The sequence below is a fragment of the Myodes glareolus genome, chromosome 7 (assembly GCF_982192425.1).
Source record: "Myodes glareolus chromosome 7, mMyoGla1.1, whole genome shotgun sequence".
NCBI classification, from domain to species: domain Eukaryota; kingdom Metazoa; phylum Chordata; class Mammalia; order Rodentia; family Cricetidae; genus Myodes; species Myodes glareolus.
The window spans coordinates 68345368-68362271 of NC_142032.1; the positions used below are offsets into that span (position 1 = coordinate 68345368).

The 16904-nt window shown below is 48.4% G+C and overlaps 1 protein-coding gene and 1 long non-coding RNA gene across 4 annotated transcripts in view; one reads left to right on the forward strand and one right to left on the reverse strand.

Annotated features, from left to right (window-relative positions):
- Window positions 1-246: 246 nt before the first annotated feature.
- Window positions 247-16904, reverse strand: part of LOC125413654 (uncharacterized) — a 77018-nt gene continuing 60360 nt past the window's right edge. The window contains exons 1-4 of one of the 3 annotated variants that reach the window (XR_015003120.2): window positions 5056-5172; window positions 4850-4961; window positions 4641-4762; window positions 247-724 (exon numbers count right to left, since the gene is read on the reverse strand). This is a non-coding gene — a long non-coding RNA (uncharacterized LOC125413654). Of the gene's footprint in view, window positions 725-4640; window positions 4763-4849; window positions 4962-5047; window positions 5173-16904 lie in introns of those variants that run through there. The other 2 variants (XR_015003121.2, XR_007235998.3) reach the window with 2 other exon arrangements.
- On the forward strand, window positions 10465-11287 carry LOC148121456 (ferritin light chain 1). Its single transcript, XM_087908318.1, has one exon. It carries the CDS (start codon window positions 10667-10669, stop codon window positions 11195-11197), a length of 531 nt encoding a protein of 176 aa, XP_087764444.1. The 5' UTR covers window positions 10465-10666; the 3' UTR covers window positions 11198-11287.

Consider the following 16904-nt stretch of genomic DNA (forward strand, 5'->3'; position numbering starts at 1 on the left):
TCTAAAACTCTCAGGAAGGTGAGCAACAGAAGGGAAGATTGGCACAGAGTAAACTAATGTAAGTTCTTCCTGAGTTTGGATCCCTGTCTCCCATCTGAAGAGTCAAATGGGAATTCACAGGCAATTGGGGAGGCAGCTGGAGGGCAACTGTTGAAGTGTGAAATACAGCTTTGTTTCCTTGTTCACTGGAAAAGAAAAAAAAAAACCAATTCTCTAAATAGTGACAAATCACAAGAACACAACAAAAATGCTTAAATATTTTATTTCATGAGGTGTCAAGAGGTCCCCGTGATGGAACTGTCCTACACGGTGACAGTGCTACACGTATGTGTACACAAAGATACAAAGGGACTGAGAACCAAGCACAAACACAAGAAAGAGAATGTGAAAACAGCAAGCCTGAAGAAAACCAGCCAGCCGCATGGATGCAACACCCTGATGCTGAGAAAATACAATCAATGCAATTGGTGCACCGAGCACGCTGCACAGGGGGCTTACTGTCCCTCATCACTGCAGCTCTACAGCTATCTTGGAGTGAAAGAGATCTTTCAGAGAAAGTGTACAAGATTTGGACAGCATGGAAACCATGGTGCCCAAAAAGGGGTGGTTGTTGCAACGTTAGAGCAAGGAATTGCTCGCTTGTGCTCTGTGTCTCGCTTCTGCTGTGCACTCTGCCAAGCCTTCCTCCCAGGCTCTGTTACTGGGTGCCGTCTCTCTGCAGAGCCTGTCTCGAGAGCACAAAACAAGCATGTCACACACAAAGTTCAGCTCGGTGCAAATGAACAAACGTCTACAGCCTACATATCTTTATATTTTTAAAGATGGACCCAAGCTGGTGGTGTGGATCGGTGGTAGAGTACTTGACTAGTATGAAGGAAGCCTTGGGCTCAAACCCCAGCACCGCATAAAAGGAGAGACTCATAGGATTTTATTAAAAAAATTTTTCCTGTGGCTTGGAGATACGGCCCAGTAGGAGAAGGACTTGCCTCTCATGGACCAGAGCTCAGGTGATCACAACCCAAATAAAAATCTGGCATGCAGTGACCCTCCTAGGATTCCAGTGTGTTGGGAGGCAGAGACAGGGGATTCCAGGAAGAAGTGGCTAGTCAACCTAGCCAAATCAGCGAGAGGCCCCACCGCAATATATAAAGTGGAGAGCAGTAAGAATACCTGACCTCAACTCCGGACCTTTGTGTGCATACCGACATATGTGCTTGTGCACATACCTGCATGTATGCAAACATGCATACACACATACACACATGCAAAAGAAATCCCCAAAGTGTTTCTAGTAGGGGAGGAGTGGTTATTTGGATGACCACGTATGTTCTATCTCTATTCCAAGCCCTGCAAAGTACACAGTGGAAAGGCACATTACAAGCTGGGGATGCTGGGGGATGCTGTCAGGTCTGGAATCCTACGCGTGCTCCTGCTCCACAAACTGCCACTGCCATTCACGCCTCTGGTTCTAAGTGTAAGAGAGTCACAATCCAGTAAAGACTTGGTTCCAGCTACAGAACAGTGGTTTACAACTGGAGGGTTCACCGGCTACACGCCCGCCCTAGTGAGCACAGCTCAGAGGCTGAATCCTTTTGCCGCCTCTGTCACTTTCACATTAAGCTTTAGCTAGTTGCTCATCTAATCATCTTCAAGGCCCTTATTCACTGCTAGTGTTTCCGCATTTCACACTGTGCAGTGCAAGTGGGCACCGTGTCCTATATATGCAAAGAGAAACAACTGGCTAAGCCTACCCCTCAAAACAATAAACACAGGCTTGCAGGCTACAGCACACAAGGCACAGCATGCCCAGAAGCCTGAGGTTAAGACTTATGATTAGATCTTTCATGCCCCCCTAGAAGCTCATGGGATAAAATAGCTGTCCCCAGCATAGTGTTTTACAGAGATGGAGGACCTCACAAGTCGACTGAGACACAATGGGTGTTATAGTTAGCAGGCAGATGGGAGGTAGTGGAACTTTGGAGAGTCAGGGCTAGTTGAAGGAAGCAGGTTGCTAAGGCAGTGGTTTTGAAAGGTATATTGTATTCTTGGTCCGTCCCTCTTCATATCTCTTTGTTTCCCGGCCATCATGAAGTGAGCTACTTTCTTCCACTTTGTACTTCTTTATGGTATTCTCCACCACCTCAGGTCCAAAGCTACAGGACCAGGAACCCATAAACTAAAACCCTGCAACTGTACATTCTTACAGATATTTTGTTATAGCTGTAGAAATCTGGCTGATATCCCCTAATGGTCTACCCATCACAGTGTGGCCACTAGGATTTGGTGTGGGGGGGGAATAATAGAAAGACTACTCAAATAAAAATAATTCACTTTTTTAAATAACAGAGATACCCAACGTAGAGGCAGAGACAGAAGAGTGTTCCACTGTGGTCAGAGAGCCACCCAGGCAGACCACACTCAGACCTCCAGTTTGGCTTCTTTCAGCCTTGTTTATACTGTGGCCAATCCCTCTAAGTTCCAAGCTTCAGTTCCTCAAGTTTATGGCCTAAGAGAAAGTGTACATCCTTCTGAAACCTCTGGTACAAACTCTAAGCAGGATTCTGCAGATCTAATGGAAACCAGGAGCCCATTTCTGGGCAGTCCTGAGGCTGCTTAGGCGGTAAACTCTGATTGACCATCAGAGATCTGGGGTTTTCCAGGTACAGAATGAGGGGAGAAGAGACCAAAGAGAAAGAAGGTCCAGGCTAAGAAACTTCAAGTCCCATCCCAATCCCAGTGATCCACCTTTTCTAGCCAGGCTGTATCTCAAAGTCCAATCTCAGTTGAAATCCGACCAGCCTAAGTTCCATCCCCTTTCCTAAGCCAGAGGAAATGATGGGAAGGAGTTTGCGCTAGGTCCATAATTCCAGGCTTCAAGCCAGGACAGCAACAGAGAAGCACCACTTAATGTTCAAAGAGTAAGAGGTTCACATCCTGCCTGTGCGTTATACTCCCTGCCATAGTGAGGCATTTTACCAGCAGAGTGTGAATCAGCGCTCTGCTTCCTCTATAGGGGAAAGTCCATTGCTCAGTGATCTACTTGGCTTTAAGTATGTAAGTGACACCTCTGCCTGGTGGCATTCTGAAAGGTTCTGGGTATGCAAAAGGCACTTGTGGGTGTGTCTCAGATGCACAGATATGTGTGTCTGCAAGCGCACGTGTCTATGAGTTCACCAGAGGAGGACTTCAGTTGTCCTGTTCTGTCACTGTCTACCTTATTTTCTGGCGATGGCTCACTATGTCCCAGGGCTGGGTTGGCGGCCAGCGAGCTCAGTGATCCTCCTTTCTCAGCTCCTGATAATTATCCTGAGGTGACAGGCACACGTGCAGCCACATCCAGCTTCTCATAAGCATGCTGGAATCGGGACACGTTTGTCATGCTCGCGCAGCAAGTGTACTCCTGCCAATGAGACATCTCAGCCCACAAGCCATTCTTGCTGCCTTGTCAGAGAGCTAGGCACCCGCGCAATTACCCTGCATGTGACAATGGCAACCTCAACTGAAAGAACCATAGTCTCAATCAAAGCAGACTTCTGTTTAGCCCGGCCCTGAGGAGTAAAAACCTTGTCCAGAAGAGCAGTGTCTTCTAGTTCTCTAGGCCCTGTGGACCCGGTTGGCCAGGCCCCAGGTGGCAGAGTCAAGAAAACCTTGCCAGGACTGCCCCCGGGGCCCAGGCTGTCCTGGTTCCCAACCCGACGCTCTAAGGCTACAGCTCTCGTTTTCACAGTCAAACTCTGTCTTCTCTGCTGTGGCAGGGCATCTCACCTTGAGCTCTCCTCTGCTTTCAGACATGAAAACCCCTCATGGACCATTCCGGAACCATGCCAGAAAATTACCCTTGCTAATCACAATGACATAAAGAGAGACTGTGTGCCAGGAAGCTAGACTATACTATCTCCACAGCAACTGTCGGGGAGGAAGCCATCCTGAGTCTCATTTAGAGAAAGAGCTGAACACTGTGCTCTCTCAGGAACGGAAGGGAATTCCCTATCTTTTCTGCTGTCTGCCAACAGATGTCTTTACCTCAGAGGACACTCTTTCCGCCTGAGAATGAGTGGTGTTAGAGGGGGCTGGCTTGGACTGGCATGCCTGCTTGGATTTCTTGCTTCTCCACTCTGTGTGAGGAACACTAAATCCTGATGATATTTCCCGCAGAAACACATTGATTCTGTATTGGGTCACTCTAGAAAAGGCTGGATTGTTGGGTCACAGAACTACACATTAATCCCACCTGTCCCTGTTTCTGAGATCACATTTACCCTTTCTTGGATATGTTGCTGGTACCTTAGCCTTTCTCAAAGTTTGATCTCTGCTCGGTTCAAGTGTTTCTCCCTCGAGTTCTCTTGGGAGTTCCAAAGACTTTACATCTCTTATTATTACATAGCCCTGGCACGAACACAACCCCGGCTGCACCTTTTTGTACCAAGAGCTGGATCCAGTTTGGCTTGGGGTCCCCCTCTAGAATGACTGAGACCTGCCCCCTGTTTCCCTCAGACCTTTGCAACAGTCCACACCAATCTCACTGCATTTGTTCTACGGCATTATTTCCTTCTAACAAGAGCAAAAACAAAGGCAAAGAAAGAAAGGAACAATGACAGAGAGCAATAGCATGTCAATCTGAGCAAAAATCTAAAACCTACCAGGAGGCAGTCTGAACGCTCACTAACCGATTCACTATTCCTCCTTCCTCTCCTGGTATCCTAACTGCTCCGGGATTTTGTCTGAGGCAGAGAGCTCTTCTTGTTCCCCTAAAAAACACAATCTCAAGGAAAACATCAGGAGCTCGCAATTGGCGCAGCAGACAAGGAACCAATTTGCACAAAGTTCCCTCTGCTTAGGAAAACAATACCTCCTCCATTTCACGGAACCATTCGGAACAGAAAAGACTGCCTGGAACGGAAAACCAAGTCCTGGATCCTGAAAGGCGACGGACCAAGGTCTTTCATCTAGGAAATCTTTAGCTAAAAAGAAAGAAGGGGGTGAGAACATCAATCAGATATTATTTCCAATTATTTTTCAAATTGGAACAGAAAAAGCAAACACACACACACGCACATAAGCCTGACATGGGGTTACTGGAGTTTGCTGCTGGAAGGGAAGTCCTTGCTTATATTGAAGTAAAGTTCTGAAAATAAGCAAAGAACAGATTTATTGATTTTGGGGGAGCCTGGGTGTAAAAAAAGAGAAAGAAGAAAGAAGTGCTCTTTGCCCGCTCTGTCCAAATGACATCCCAAGTGGCCTCTCTAATGGTGGGGGAGGGGAGGGGGCAGGTGCCTATCCGGGCACATGGACAGAACTGCCCTTAGGCTAGGGCTAATGGTATTGGCTGAGCCCGCTGTAAGCCTCTCTTTTCTAATAGCCAACTTTCTATGTGCGAGAAGACAGGCAGATATTGATTGGCCCAAATGCCCTTGAGTTGACAACATCTGAAATGAAAATCCACAAGGCTAGCACAAACTTTCCGCAAGTTCAGTTTCTGGAATCTGATTACGACACTGGCCCGTGAACCTGCGCACACGTGAGAAAGCCACCCCCACCCGTCTTGTGTATGCCCATTTGGCCCCTGTAATTGGAAGGAGTTAAGTGGCTTCGTCAAGCCTGCTATTCAAATGTCCAACAGGAAGCAGAAAGCGTGGGCCCATCTTCAGGTGACCGCAAGCCAGCTCCACGGCACTGGCCTCGTATCAATCCCTATCCCCAACCCCAAAAATGGGAGTTGAATGGCCTCAAGCGCACATTCCCTGAAAAGCTAAAAAGCAAACCTACTTTGTTTTTCCCCCCAAAAGTTCCTTCAGCACCGCTCTGGAGAGCCTCTCAGGTTCCGTGACTGGGTCACTTGGTAGACACTAGCCTTCTCACTTTGTGTCTATTACTCTATTGCAGTGAAACTGCCCACCCTCTTCTCTCCTCTGCCGAATAAGATGCTGAAGTGGCAATTCATAATTTAAAGTCCTGGGAATAAGGAGGAGAGCGCCCGCTCTCCGGCTCTTATTAAAACACGCCTCCATCTTCTACAAATGCCCTCCTGATCAATACATCGGCTGCAGGATAAGGCTTAAATCGGGCACAGCTACACGCTCAGTACACACTGGTCTTTCTTGGTGGGTTACTTACAAGCATTAAAGGCAAAACCTTTCAAATTGGCATCAGGACACACACGCCAAAGAAACTGCAGGTGGAGCCCACGTTAAATGCATTCTCTCATTGATTGGAAACGTTGATCCTTTTACGGCTTTCCTCTCTTTCCTCATTAATCTTACTTAACCTTCTACAAACAATGCCAGCTCTGTCACTCTAGATATCCAAAACCTGCCGTGCCGAGAAAGCTGTTTTCCTGGCATTGGCAGACTGGCTCACAACTCCCGTTTTAGGAAGGGCTACTTTCTTTAAAATTATACCAACACAGAAGAGGATAGCTTCCATCCTTGTGGGCTGGGTGGAGGGAGGGCTGAGAGGCAGGAAAGAGGAAGAGGGTACAAGGCCAGCCACGAGGAAAGGCCAGGGGATGATCCCTCTTCAAGGGGAGAGGTTGGCTCGCCAGCCTTAGCCTTGCAGCAGCAGGGATGGTAATTCTGGTTGTAGCAGTCCAGGTCCCCTGCAGCCAGAACCAAGTGAGGTCAGGCCCAACTGCATGGAGACATGTCTGGCTGCCACAGGGCTAGAGGATGGGACACCCAACCAAATGCACGTTTGGGGTCTTGGAACCATTCAATACTTCTAGACGCTTATGAAATAGTCTCAAATGTAACTATATGTTCCCTCCACCCCAGTAAGGATGGTTTATATGGCGAAAAACTGCTTTTGTTGCCAAGGAGAAACACTGAGGTTACATGTTGGCATGCCATCAGATCGCCTCTCACAGCCTTGACACCAGTGCTTCATAGAGACTCTGCCGACCTAGGCATTTGTAATGATTAGCACCAAGTCCAACTTCTTTGTGTTTTTTCCATTGCTCCATCTAAATGAGAGTAAGAGGAGGAAGAATATTGAAAAAGTCTTGACCACAGAGTTCTACAAGTCCTAATTAAAAGGCACACGGGAAACACCCAGAAAGCGTTATCAACAGTCACCGCCAACTATGGTACTGAGCTTAAGAACATTCCACGTAGGACTGGGGATCCTCTCTTTAGCTGCGAGTGCTTCATTCAGCATTCTGTGATGCCAGGAATGGTGCTGGAGAAAGCAAAAGCCCTTTCTGAATTTTTGAAAAGATCAGCATCTGAATACATATTAAAGATAAAGTCTAAATGATTCAGAAGAGGCAGAAAAACACCAGCCTAACTTCACAAGGGTGCCGGGCCCTGGTCCCTAATGAAAGGAACAAAGCCCTGGGGATGTAGGAGCTAAATGAATATGTTCTTCTCGCATGCAAATACATAAGGCTCTAAATGGCAGGCCGTTTTATTAAAAGAAAAAATATAAATCTCTCAAACCAGCAGAAGATTGGGGGGGGGGAGGGAAAAACAGCCCAGCTCTAACACCGGAACTTGAAGACAAGTAAAAAGAAAATTCTCCATCCCCAGTCTTCAGATGCATCTCTGTGCATCTGTCTGGAAGGTTGAAAATCACTGCCAGGCTCATTCCTAACACTGTGCTTGTGACACTTGTTTAGGTCTTTCTCATCATTATTCCCTGAGGAATGGCACAAAAAAAAAAGGGAGGAGAAAAAATAATGCAAAAATCTGATCACAGAATTCTAAATGCCCCTAATTACAAGACACATGGACAACTCCCAGAAAGCTATATCGACAATTACCACCAACTATCTTAAATGCCTGGAACCAGCTGTGGGCATGGGACAGGTACACCCGAGGACCATGGTGGGAGCCGTCTCCTGGGACCTGCCAGGCTTCGCACCCATAGAAGCCAAATTGGAGAGCAGCTAAAATCCAGCCATCTCTGACCCAGATGCCATTCTCGACACAGGTGACAAGTTTATTTTTATTATTTACTTATTTATATTTATTCCATGCGAGGGGGAGGGTACTCAGATGCACACCGGTGTGGAAGTCAGAGAACAACAAACTGAAGGTAGTTCTTTCCTCCGACCACATGGGTCTTGGGCAACAAACTTGGGTTGTGAGACTTGGTGTCAACTGCCTTTACCGGTTGAAGCATCTCTTTGGCCCGAGCCTCGCATTTCTTCACCCCTCTACCCCTCTGCTACAGAAGAGAGCTTTCCTGCCCCATTGCCTTCAGCACTCAGAACAGTCAGTACCCACGAAGCCTATACAGCCATCACGTCTCCTCTGCTGCTCTAGATCTCATCACACTCTGGTTTACTGACATCTGTCCACTTCCAAAGAATTTCAAAGAACTTCATTGGCCATGATCAAATCAGTTGATCAAAGCACCAAGTGGCCTTGAATAACGCTTGGGAATGGGAGCCACTCTTAGGGTGAATTGAGGAGGCCCGCTGGCATGAGGAAGCCCTTGACTGTCTGCAAACTCACCTCTCTGCCTTGACCTGTAAGTCAGGGTGTGTGAAGAATGCCTGGCATTCTGAAGAATTATCAGGTTAAGAGTGTGACTCTATTGGTATAATGTTTGCCTGGCATGCAATTGACCCCACGTTCCATCCTGGTGTGTTTGAATGAGAAATATCCTCCACAGGCCCATGTATTTGAGCACACAGTTTCTAGTTGGTGGTGCTGTTTGGAAGGCTGTGGAACCTTTAGGAGGTGGAGTTTCGCTGGAGGGAGTAGCTTGCTGTGTCTTGAGACTCTATGTCAGCCAACCCCCACTTCCTGTGTGTGATCTACTCCCTGTACTCCATACAGATCCCTATGACCCACTCAGCCTCTTGGGCCAGTTGCCATGTCTTCCCCAACATGATGGCATGGTGCCCTTGAACCTTGAGCCAGGAGTAACCATTTCTCATTTAATTTCCTTCTTGTCAGGTGTATAGTCCCAGCAGTAAAGAAAGAAACAAAGACAGGGACCCCACACTACATAAAGTGGGTGGGTGGTGTGCCTCTGTAACACCTACACTCCTGTGAAGGAGTTCAAGATCATCCTTGGCTACATTGTAACTTTCAGGCCCAGCCTGGGCTTCACAACAATCTGTCTCAAAAAAAAAAACTGGAAAAAAACCTATTATAAAAAATAATTATTTTCTCCTGCAGTCATAAGCAAATCCACTGCTGTATGAGTATATTAAAAAGAAGAATGGTGTGAATAAATATCCAAGTGCAAGCTCCTGCTCTCTGACCAGGACTCACCACTTTCTATGGACCCCACTAACATGGACCCTGCCCGTCTGACTCCTAGGCCAATATCTCTCCTCACCCTCCCAGGGATTCTCCCTGCCAGAGTCAAGATCCTGGGGGTGAGCTTTCTCTGCCTGTGCCCCGCCCACACAGGAACTTGGGAAGCCAAGTTTAGCCCTCACATTTTTATCAGTAGGGCCCTGGGCTCTGCAGAGCCATTCCTAGGTATGATCCCTGGAGCAGGAGCCGGCATGCCTTTCTCTGTTCGTGAGCAGGAGCTGTAGGATAGTCAACTGTTTACAGATGTATGTTCTATTGGCTTCTCCACCTTAGGCCAGCTCAATGTGGGGGCTAGAGAGACTAGATAGCTCACCCTGGCTTTTGGCAGAGAAGAATGCTGATTGCTTGAGTACCAGGGGAACTTCCTAGTATGCTTTCAGGCATAAGAATCATTGAAGAAAGTCACAGTACAGAACCCCAAACTCCAAACTCCTTCAGCTTCCGCCCTGATGAGGCGACCCCTTTCTCTTCTGGTTTCAGCAAAGAAAACAGGCAGGTAAAATGGTGTGTTTCAATTTTACCGTATTACATGGCTCTTCACAGACTCGTAGGAGAGCAAAAAGAAAACCGATTTTTGTCTTTCTAATTACTCTTCCCATAATGACTACGGTTTGGGGCATATTATCCTGATTTCTCTTCATGGCTGCACTTACCTTTTTCAAACTAAAGTGCGATTGTATTCTGCATTCCGTTTCACAGCCAGCCTTCCTCACTTGGAAACATAACCAGAACAATGCTCTTCCGACATCAATGGGAGGATGGAGAGCCATGGTTTCTTGAATGGACCCAAAGTGCCTCGGTCCTGCATTCTGGGAAACAATCCTGCGAACAGCTCCTCCTGGCTGAATCTGTGCCCTCACATGACTGTGTCTTTAATAGTATAAACAAACAAGTAAACTGCAAATAGAGCCGTTCTATTTAACTGGCTTGCATTCTGTTTGGTTAGAAAGGAAATGAATTCAGAAAATAAACGGATGCAGGCTAAAGAAACAGCTCAGTCAGTGACGTTCTTGCCCATGCAAGAGGATCTCAGTTCAATCCCCGCGACCCACACAAAAAAATTAGGCATTGTATCATGCTTGGATCCCGGAGCTGGGGAGACAGAGACACGCAGATCTCTGAAGCTCACTAGCCAACCATCCTCTAAACTGACAAATTCCAAGTTGCAGTGAGAGACTCTATCTTAAGAAATAAGGTAGACCAGCCCTCGGAGATCCCGTGGATCTGTGTCTTGCTTCAACAGTGTTTGGACGGAACAGACCCGGGGCCTCCCTTTGTTAGCTTCCACCGCTCCTCATCTGCAGTCGCAGCCTCCGGGACCATCTCCTCGCCGCCTTCAGCTCCCAGGACCAGCCAGTACCATCTTTTTGCGGGTAGCTCCAGACTGCGTCTCAGCCATGACTTCCCAGGTTCGTCAGAATTATTCCACCGAAGTGGAGGCTGCCGTGAACCGCCTGGTCAACCTGCACCTGCGGGCCTCCTACACCTACCTCTCGCTGGGCTACTATTTTGATCGGGATGACGTGGCTCTGGAGGGTGTAGGCCACTTCTTCCGTGAATTGGCCAAGGAGAAGCGCGAGGGCGCCGAGCGTCTCCTCAAGTTGCAGAACGATCGCGGAGGCCGTGCGCTCTTTCAGGATGTGCAGAAGCCATCTCAAGATGAGTGGGGTAAAACCCAGGAGGCCATGGAAGCTGCCCTGGCCTTGGAGAAGAACTTGAACCAGGCCCTCTTGGATCTTCATTCCCTGGGCTCTGCTCGCACAGATCCTCATCTTTGTGACTTCCTTGAAAACCATTTCCTGGATGAGGAGGTCAAGGTCATCAAGAAGATGGGCAACCACCTGACCAACCTCCGCAGGTTGACTTCTGGGCCCCAGGCATCTCTGGGCGAGTACCTCTTTGAGCGGCTCACTCTGAAGCATGACTAGGGGGCCTCTCCTTCCGAGGGGCTCCCACCTCTGCTCTGCACCAGCCAGCCTCAGGACCTTCACCCTAACCTCTCAAGAAGCCACTAGGCAGCTTTGTAACGCCCTGGAGCCCCTCTCAAGTCTTGGACCAAGTAAAAATAAAGCCTTTTGAAACAGAAAAAAAAAAAAGAAATAAGGTAGATAGCGCCTGCGGGATTACATCCGAGGTTATCCTCTGGACGCCACATGAATACATGCATATTCTATATGCACACACATGCATATACACGCACACAGCGCATACATACATACACACACACAAGTGCATGCACATCTGCATGTGTGCACACACATACAAAAGAAAGATAAAAAATAAATTGCAACTCGATGTAGCAAACTGTCCCACGTTCTTCAGATTAGGCGCCCATCTGAACTCCTTGTTTTGGCCTCTGCCTTCTTCACATCACCTTGAGCCACACAGGGTCAACACTCCTGTTTCTCAGCATGGCCTCTGGAGGAACCACAGCAGCAGTGACTTCTAGACACCTCCACTGGCTCAGAGCCCCTGAGAGAAGGAACATTCACTGGGCAGGAAGACTCACGTGGGCCAATTGTCACTGCCTACCCAAGGTCACCTTCCCGTAAAAGTTATGAAATTCATTCCCTAATCTGCCCTCATTGTCCCTAGAGGGACGAGATCTAATTGCTTTTTACTGGGTTTCCTATTTTAAGGAATCATCACCTCTTAACATCACTGCAGTGGTGACCAAGCACCCAGTGCCCAAACTTTTGGACCACAGAATCCAATCACATAAACCACTGTGGTCACCTGCATACACCATGTGGCAGATAGCACACCACCACCACAGGACACAGGGGCATTCAGATTTAAATCCAAATGAGTGATTGAGATTAAAATTCAATTCCAAGCTTGGGCACACTCCACACACAGTCACGTGTTTGGACAGGACAGAAGAAAACCTTCCCTACCAGGCACAGGCTCCTGGCCAGCTCTGCCACCAATCTGAAGCACACCGCTCCATCTCTCCTGAGCCCGGGGCCCATGTCTGAGGAACCTGGGAGCTCAGTTCTCAGATTTTCCACACGTCAAACTTGTAAGCATCATTCCTCTTAATATATTGGGTAATTTTTCTCCTGACCCATTTCATTGGCTCTTGGACAATAGATACAGTACAATAAGCCATTTGCCCTCAGCTGACCTGATAACAAATTCTAATTCCCTAGTATGTTTCCTGAAGGAAGCCTCCCTCCAAAGGCTGAAATCCCTAGAGACTGTCCTTATTGGTGCTCCCTGTCTGGTGAGTTTCTGGGACCATCACCCAGGGGCTTCATCATTCTGATACCCCCATGGCGCCTCATAATATCCAGACTTGCTCCCCAGATGCTCAGCTGCAGCTCTAGCTGGAATCCCTAGGAAGGGAGTAAATCCCACCCGTCTCCATCACACCCCCAGAGAGCCCTTGTTGAAGGGTGCCTCAGAACAGGGTGGAGCATAGCGAAAGGTGCCATGTCATCCAGACTGCGAGACCCAGGAGAGGAGAGCCCACCTCATGTGTGATGTCACATAGGAATCAGGCCCTCTTAGACACAGAGGGTTCTGACTCATATCCGAAGGAAGAAAAGTGACCAGAAATGGCAGCAAGCCACCAACTGCCATGTAGTAGCTCCTGTTCACATGGAGCTTGGTCAGCATTGACGTGAGGAACAAGGATGGCTGGAGTTGGGGATCAGAGGGCAAACAAAGAGAAAGAAGAAGGAGAGAGAAGAGACAGAGGGAACAGAATCCACTCCAGCCTCTGTTGGTTTCCCCAGCTTGCCTAAGCCCCGTGCTGTTCTCCACACATGCTCTGGTCCCTTCAAACCCAACTCAGCTGGAACTCTGGTGGCAGCAGATGTGAATACCAAGACACCTTATCCAGATTCCTCTGGGATGTTTGCCCTCGATGGAGGAATTTTGAACTCAGAAAAGCAATGAGGAATCTTATATAAGTGGGCCTGTCACATGCAGTTAGCGATGACCCCAAAAGCTGACAAGAATTCTCAAGGGGCTGAAGAGATGGTTCATCAGTTAAGAACATGCACTGCTCTTACAGAGGTCCCAAGTTCCATTCTCAGCATTCACTCTGGGCAGTACACAATTGCCTATAATTCCAGCTCCAGAGAACAAGGTTTCCTCTTCTGGTCTCCAGGGGAACCTGCACTCAGTCACACATACTGGCACAGAGATACACAGGCACACATAGTTTCTTTTTTTTTTTTCAATTTAAGAAAGATAGCATTACTATAAATCTTGAAGAGAGGGTGGAGTAATTCCAAGGATCAGAGAAGAAAGGAAGATAACATGAATTGGTCCCCACAAAGCAAAAGCCCATATAGACCCAGACTTCCCATAAAGCACTCGCGGACCGTAAGTGCTGAGCAGAAGTCTGAGGGAGACCTGCGGATCATTTCCAAAGGTGATCTCAGTGCATCCCCTTATGTGTAGGGTCTTTAGAGAACAAACCTAATGCGTAGCTGGTGGAGGAGTTGCACAGCTGAGCTCTAGAGCCTTCCCAGGGAAGAGCCAGATGTGGCTGGTGCCAGGGGACAGTAATTCTAGGCCGAGCACAGACAGGCGTCAGCACAGAGTCATTGAGAGAGATTCCAACTCACCATGTGTTTGGGCTGGACCTGCGCTCCTGGAGAGGAAAGCCCCACAGAATGACCATGTCACGAACGACAGAGAACGGCCCGAATCCCTCCTTACCAACGTCTGCTCTGCCTCAGTTGTGTCACTACCTCCCTGTGCTAGGATAAGATGCTTCCCCATTTGCAGATAGCTCCTCAGACCTCCCTACTTTACATGCTGGTTGTCATGTGTTCAGGGTTGACATTCTAGGCAGTATTGTCATCCTTACAAGGGTCTGAAAGGACCTTTACTCCAAGACACTTTGCAAAGGGACAGAAGGCACCTTGGTCACACCTGCTGGTGCCACAGTTGATGTCCACACTGAAAATCAGCTCAGGCGTTCTTTGTGCTCCCCCCTGGGTGGAGCAGAAGCAGCACTGGGGCTCATTCTACCACAGAAAAATCTCCTGTCTGGTGCTAGACAGAGAGGGTGTCATTCGGTTTAAAAGAAATAAAAAAGAAAAAATAAAAAATACTCTGGACATAGAGGCAGGAGGGTCAGAAGTTCAAAGTCAGTCTGGACTACATAAATTCAAAGATGGCCTTGGTTCCATGGAAACCCTGCCAAAGGAAGGAAGAGAGGGAAGAAAGGGGAAAGGAAGGGATGGAAGAAAGGAGGGTGGGAGGAAGAGAGAAAGGGGAGGGGAAAGAGAGAGAGAGAGAGAGAGAGAGAGAGACAGACAGACAGACAGACAGATAGAGACAGAGACAGAGACAGAGAGAGACTATATGGGTGAATCACATAGTCACACCCTCAGCCCCTGATCCCCTACTGGAACTTGTCTTACCTTCATCTTTAGATCTCCACCCACCCTTAAAGGTGTGTATTTGCTGAAAACAACCCATTAACAGTCTGTCCGTATTAACGACCTGGGTACCTGTGGAGGTACCCACAAAGCATCCTCCAGGATCGGAACAACAATTATTCCTGTGTCATTCAAACTTTAAATTTGGGGCCAAGGTTCAAGTCTGTGTTAGATTTAAGGGTAAATCATGCAGGAGGATTCATTTTTTTAATCCTAAATCTGAGATAAATTAACAAGATAAAAATTTCCTAGAGTTAATGTTGATTTTTCTTCTTCTTGAGGGAATGGGAAGACCAGGACATCATTTGAGAAAATGTGGGGAAGGAACAGCCATGGAGGCAGCCTGGGCAAAGCTGGATGTGACAGGAAGATGTTCCCGGGCCTCCTTGTAGGAATGACCCTGAGCCCCTAGGTCATCCAGACCAAGAGGATAGAAAAAGTCCTCGTCAGAGGACCTGATCTCTGTGCTAGAATTCAAACCAGTACAAACAGGAAAGAAAGTCAGCGTGCTGGGGAGGAAATACATCTGAGGTGGGAGTGGGATGGCCAGAGACCTGTAGAGAGTGTAATTTAACGGCAGTGACATGGGTGGATTGAAGGCCTTTGACAGCTCGGGTCCTTCTGGACCGGTTGCAGCTTTATCAAGTGTGTCTCTGCATGGAGGGTCACCATCAGAAGGCAGAGGGTGAGCAGAGGTGTAGACACCCCCATGCCGCATAGGCCGTGAGTTTTGGGGTTACCTGACTGAAACAACAACACCCTCAGTGGAGGGTCACCTTTAGAGCAGACTACACTGAATCTTAGCATTTGGAACTTACTTCATTGCTCTCCCTAGTCAACCTCAATACCCAACTCCCAAAAAAGCAAAGGGTTTTAGGGGGTCCAGCTTATGTTCAGGGGCCAACCCATTCTCTAAGTGGAAGGGTGGCCCTGTCATGTGGCAGGGGCTACAGAGACAAAGTTGGGGAGGGGTGTAGGGGCTGGAGGATGAGGCAGTGGTGTGTGGGACCCCCTCGGTCCTGCCTGTCCATGTTCACATGTGTCAATGCCCCTTCCCGCCCACCACTGCACTGCATCCCTCAAGATGTGCACTTGCTGGGATTGAGCAGTCGTCGTGGAGAGCGTTGAGATTAAGCTGCCTTACACACTGGATGTTCTTAAAGTGCACCCCTCACCTGCTTCTACGATTAGATAAAAGAGAACACACGGCGCAAAGCAAACTGAAGGTCCTTTTCAGCCACAGCCCAGCTAAGTACCCCGAGCTCAGCCCACTTTATGAATCCCAGCTGCCGACGATTGGGAGGCGGATAGAATTACATACTCAGGCCTGGAAGGAGCCTGGCCCCCGTTAGTCCGAGCCCTAATTAGAGCACTGAGAACACTGCAGCCCCCAGAAGGGGCGTGACCTGCCCAAGGTGAGTGGGGAGGACCGGGAGACAGCAGAGGGCCCGGCTCCCCTGGCCCCTGCAGGCTGCTCCATGTCTGATTAACTCGTAGCTGAAGGCGGAGCTGTTTCCCAGACACCTGACAAAAGTTGTTTTCAGCGAAGGGTTCTATTTAGTCCTTACACATGACCTGTGTATTTTCTCTCCTGGAATTTGATACCTCGGGAAAGCTGCCAAGCTCCAGTCACTAGGGAGGGAGAGTATGTAAAATGGGAAAAGGAAACTGAGAGCAGGAAGGTGCTGCAAATGGTTACAGGCTGGATGGATTTCTCACCCCGCGCTGGGGTCTGGCCCCTTGCGCTGCACGCAGACCCAGGTCGCAGCCTGCAGAGTTTGCACGCCCCCGCATTTCGGACGCTGGCCAGCCCAGCTGAAGCGGCTCCTTTGCCGTCACACTAGGGACCGTGGGCTTTGCCCTCCCCACTGGCGGTCTCAGTAGCTATTTCTCATGTTGTTTAATTGTTGTTCAAGAAGCAAATTTTCCAAACTCATCAATCAGGAAGCCTATGTCCAGAGTGATATTAACGGCAATTATCATTGTCAAGGTTCTTTAATTTTTTCCTGAAAGATGGCTTAATCTATTAGTGTGACGGATCGGGACAGAGGCCACTCATCACTCCTGAAGACTGCACGACACGTGTACAATAACAGTGAGATGTAAGGCAAGGTTTCGGCTCTGATTTACAGCCTGCCTTGCCTCCAGCTCTCATCCGTCCCTTCTTTTGTTCTTTCCACAAATGCTCCCCTGGTGTGCGTCATGGGTGCTGAGCAGAGAGAGCAAGTGACCA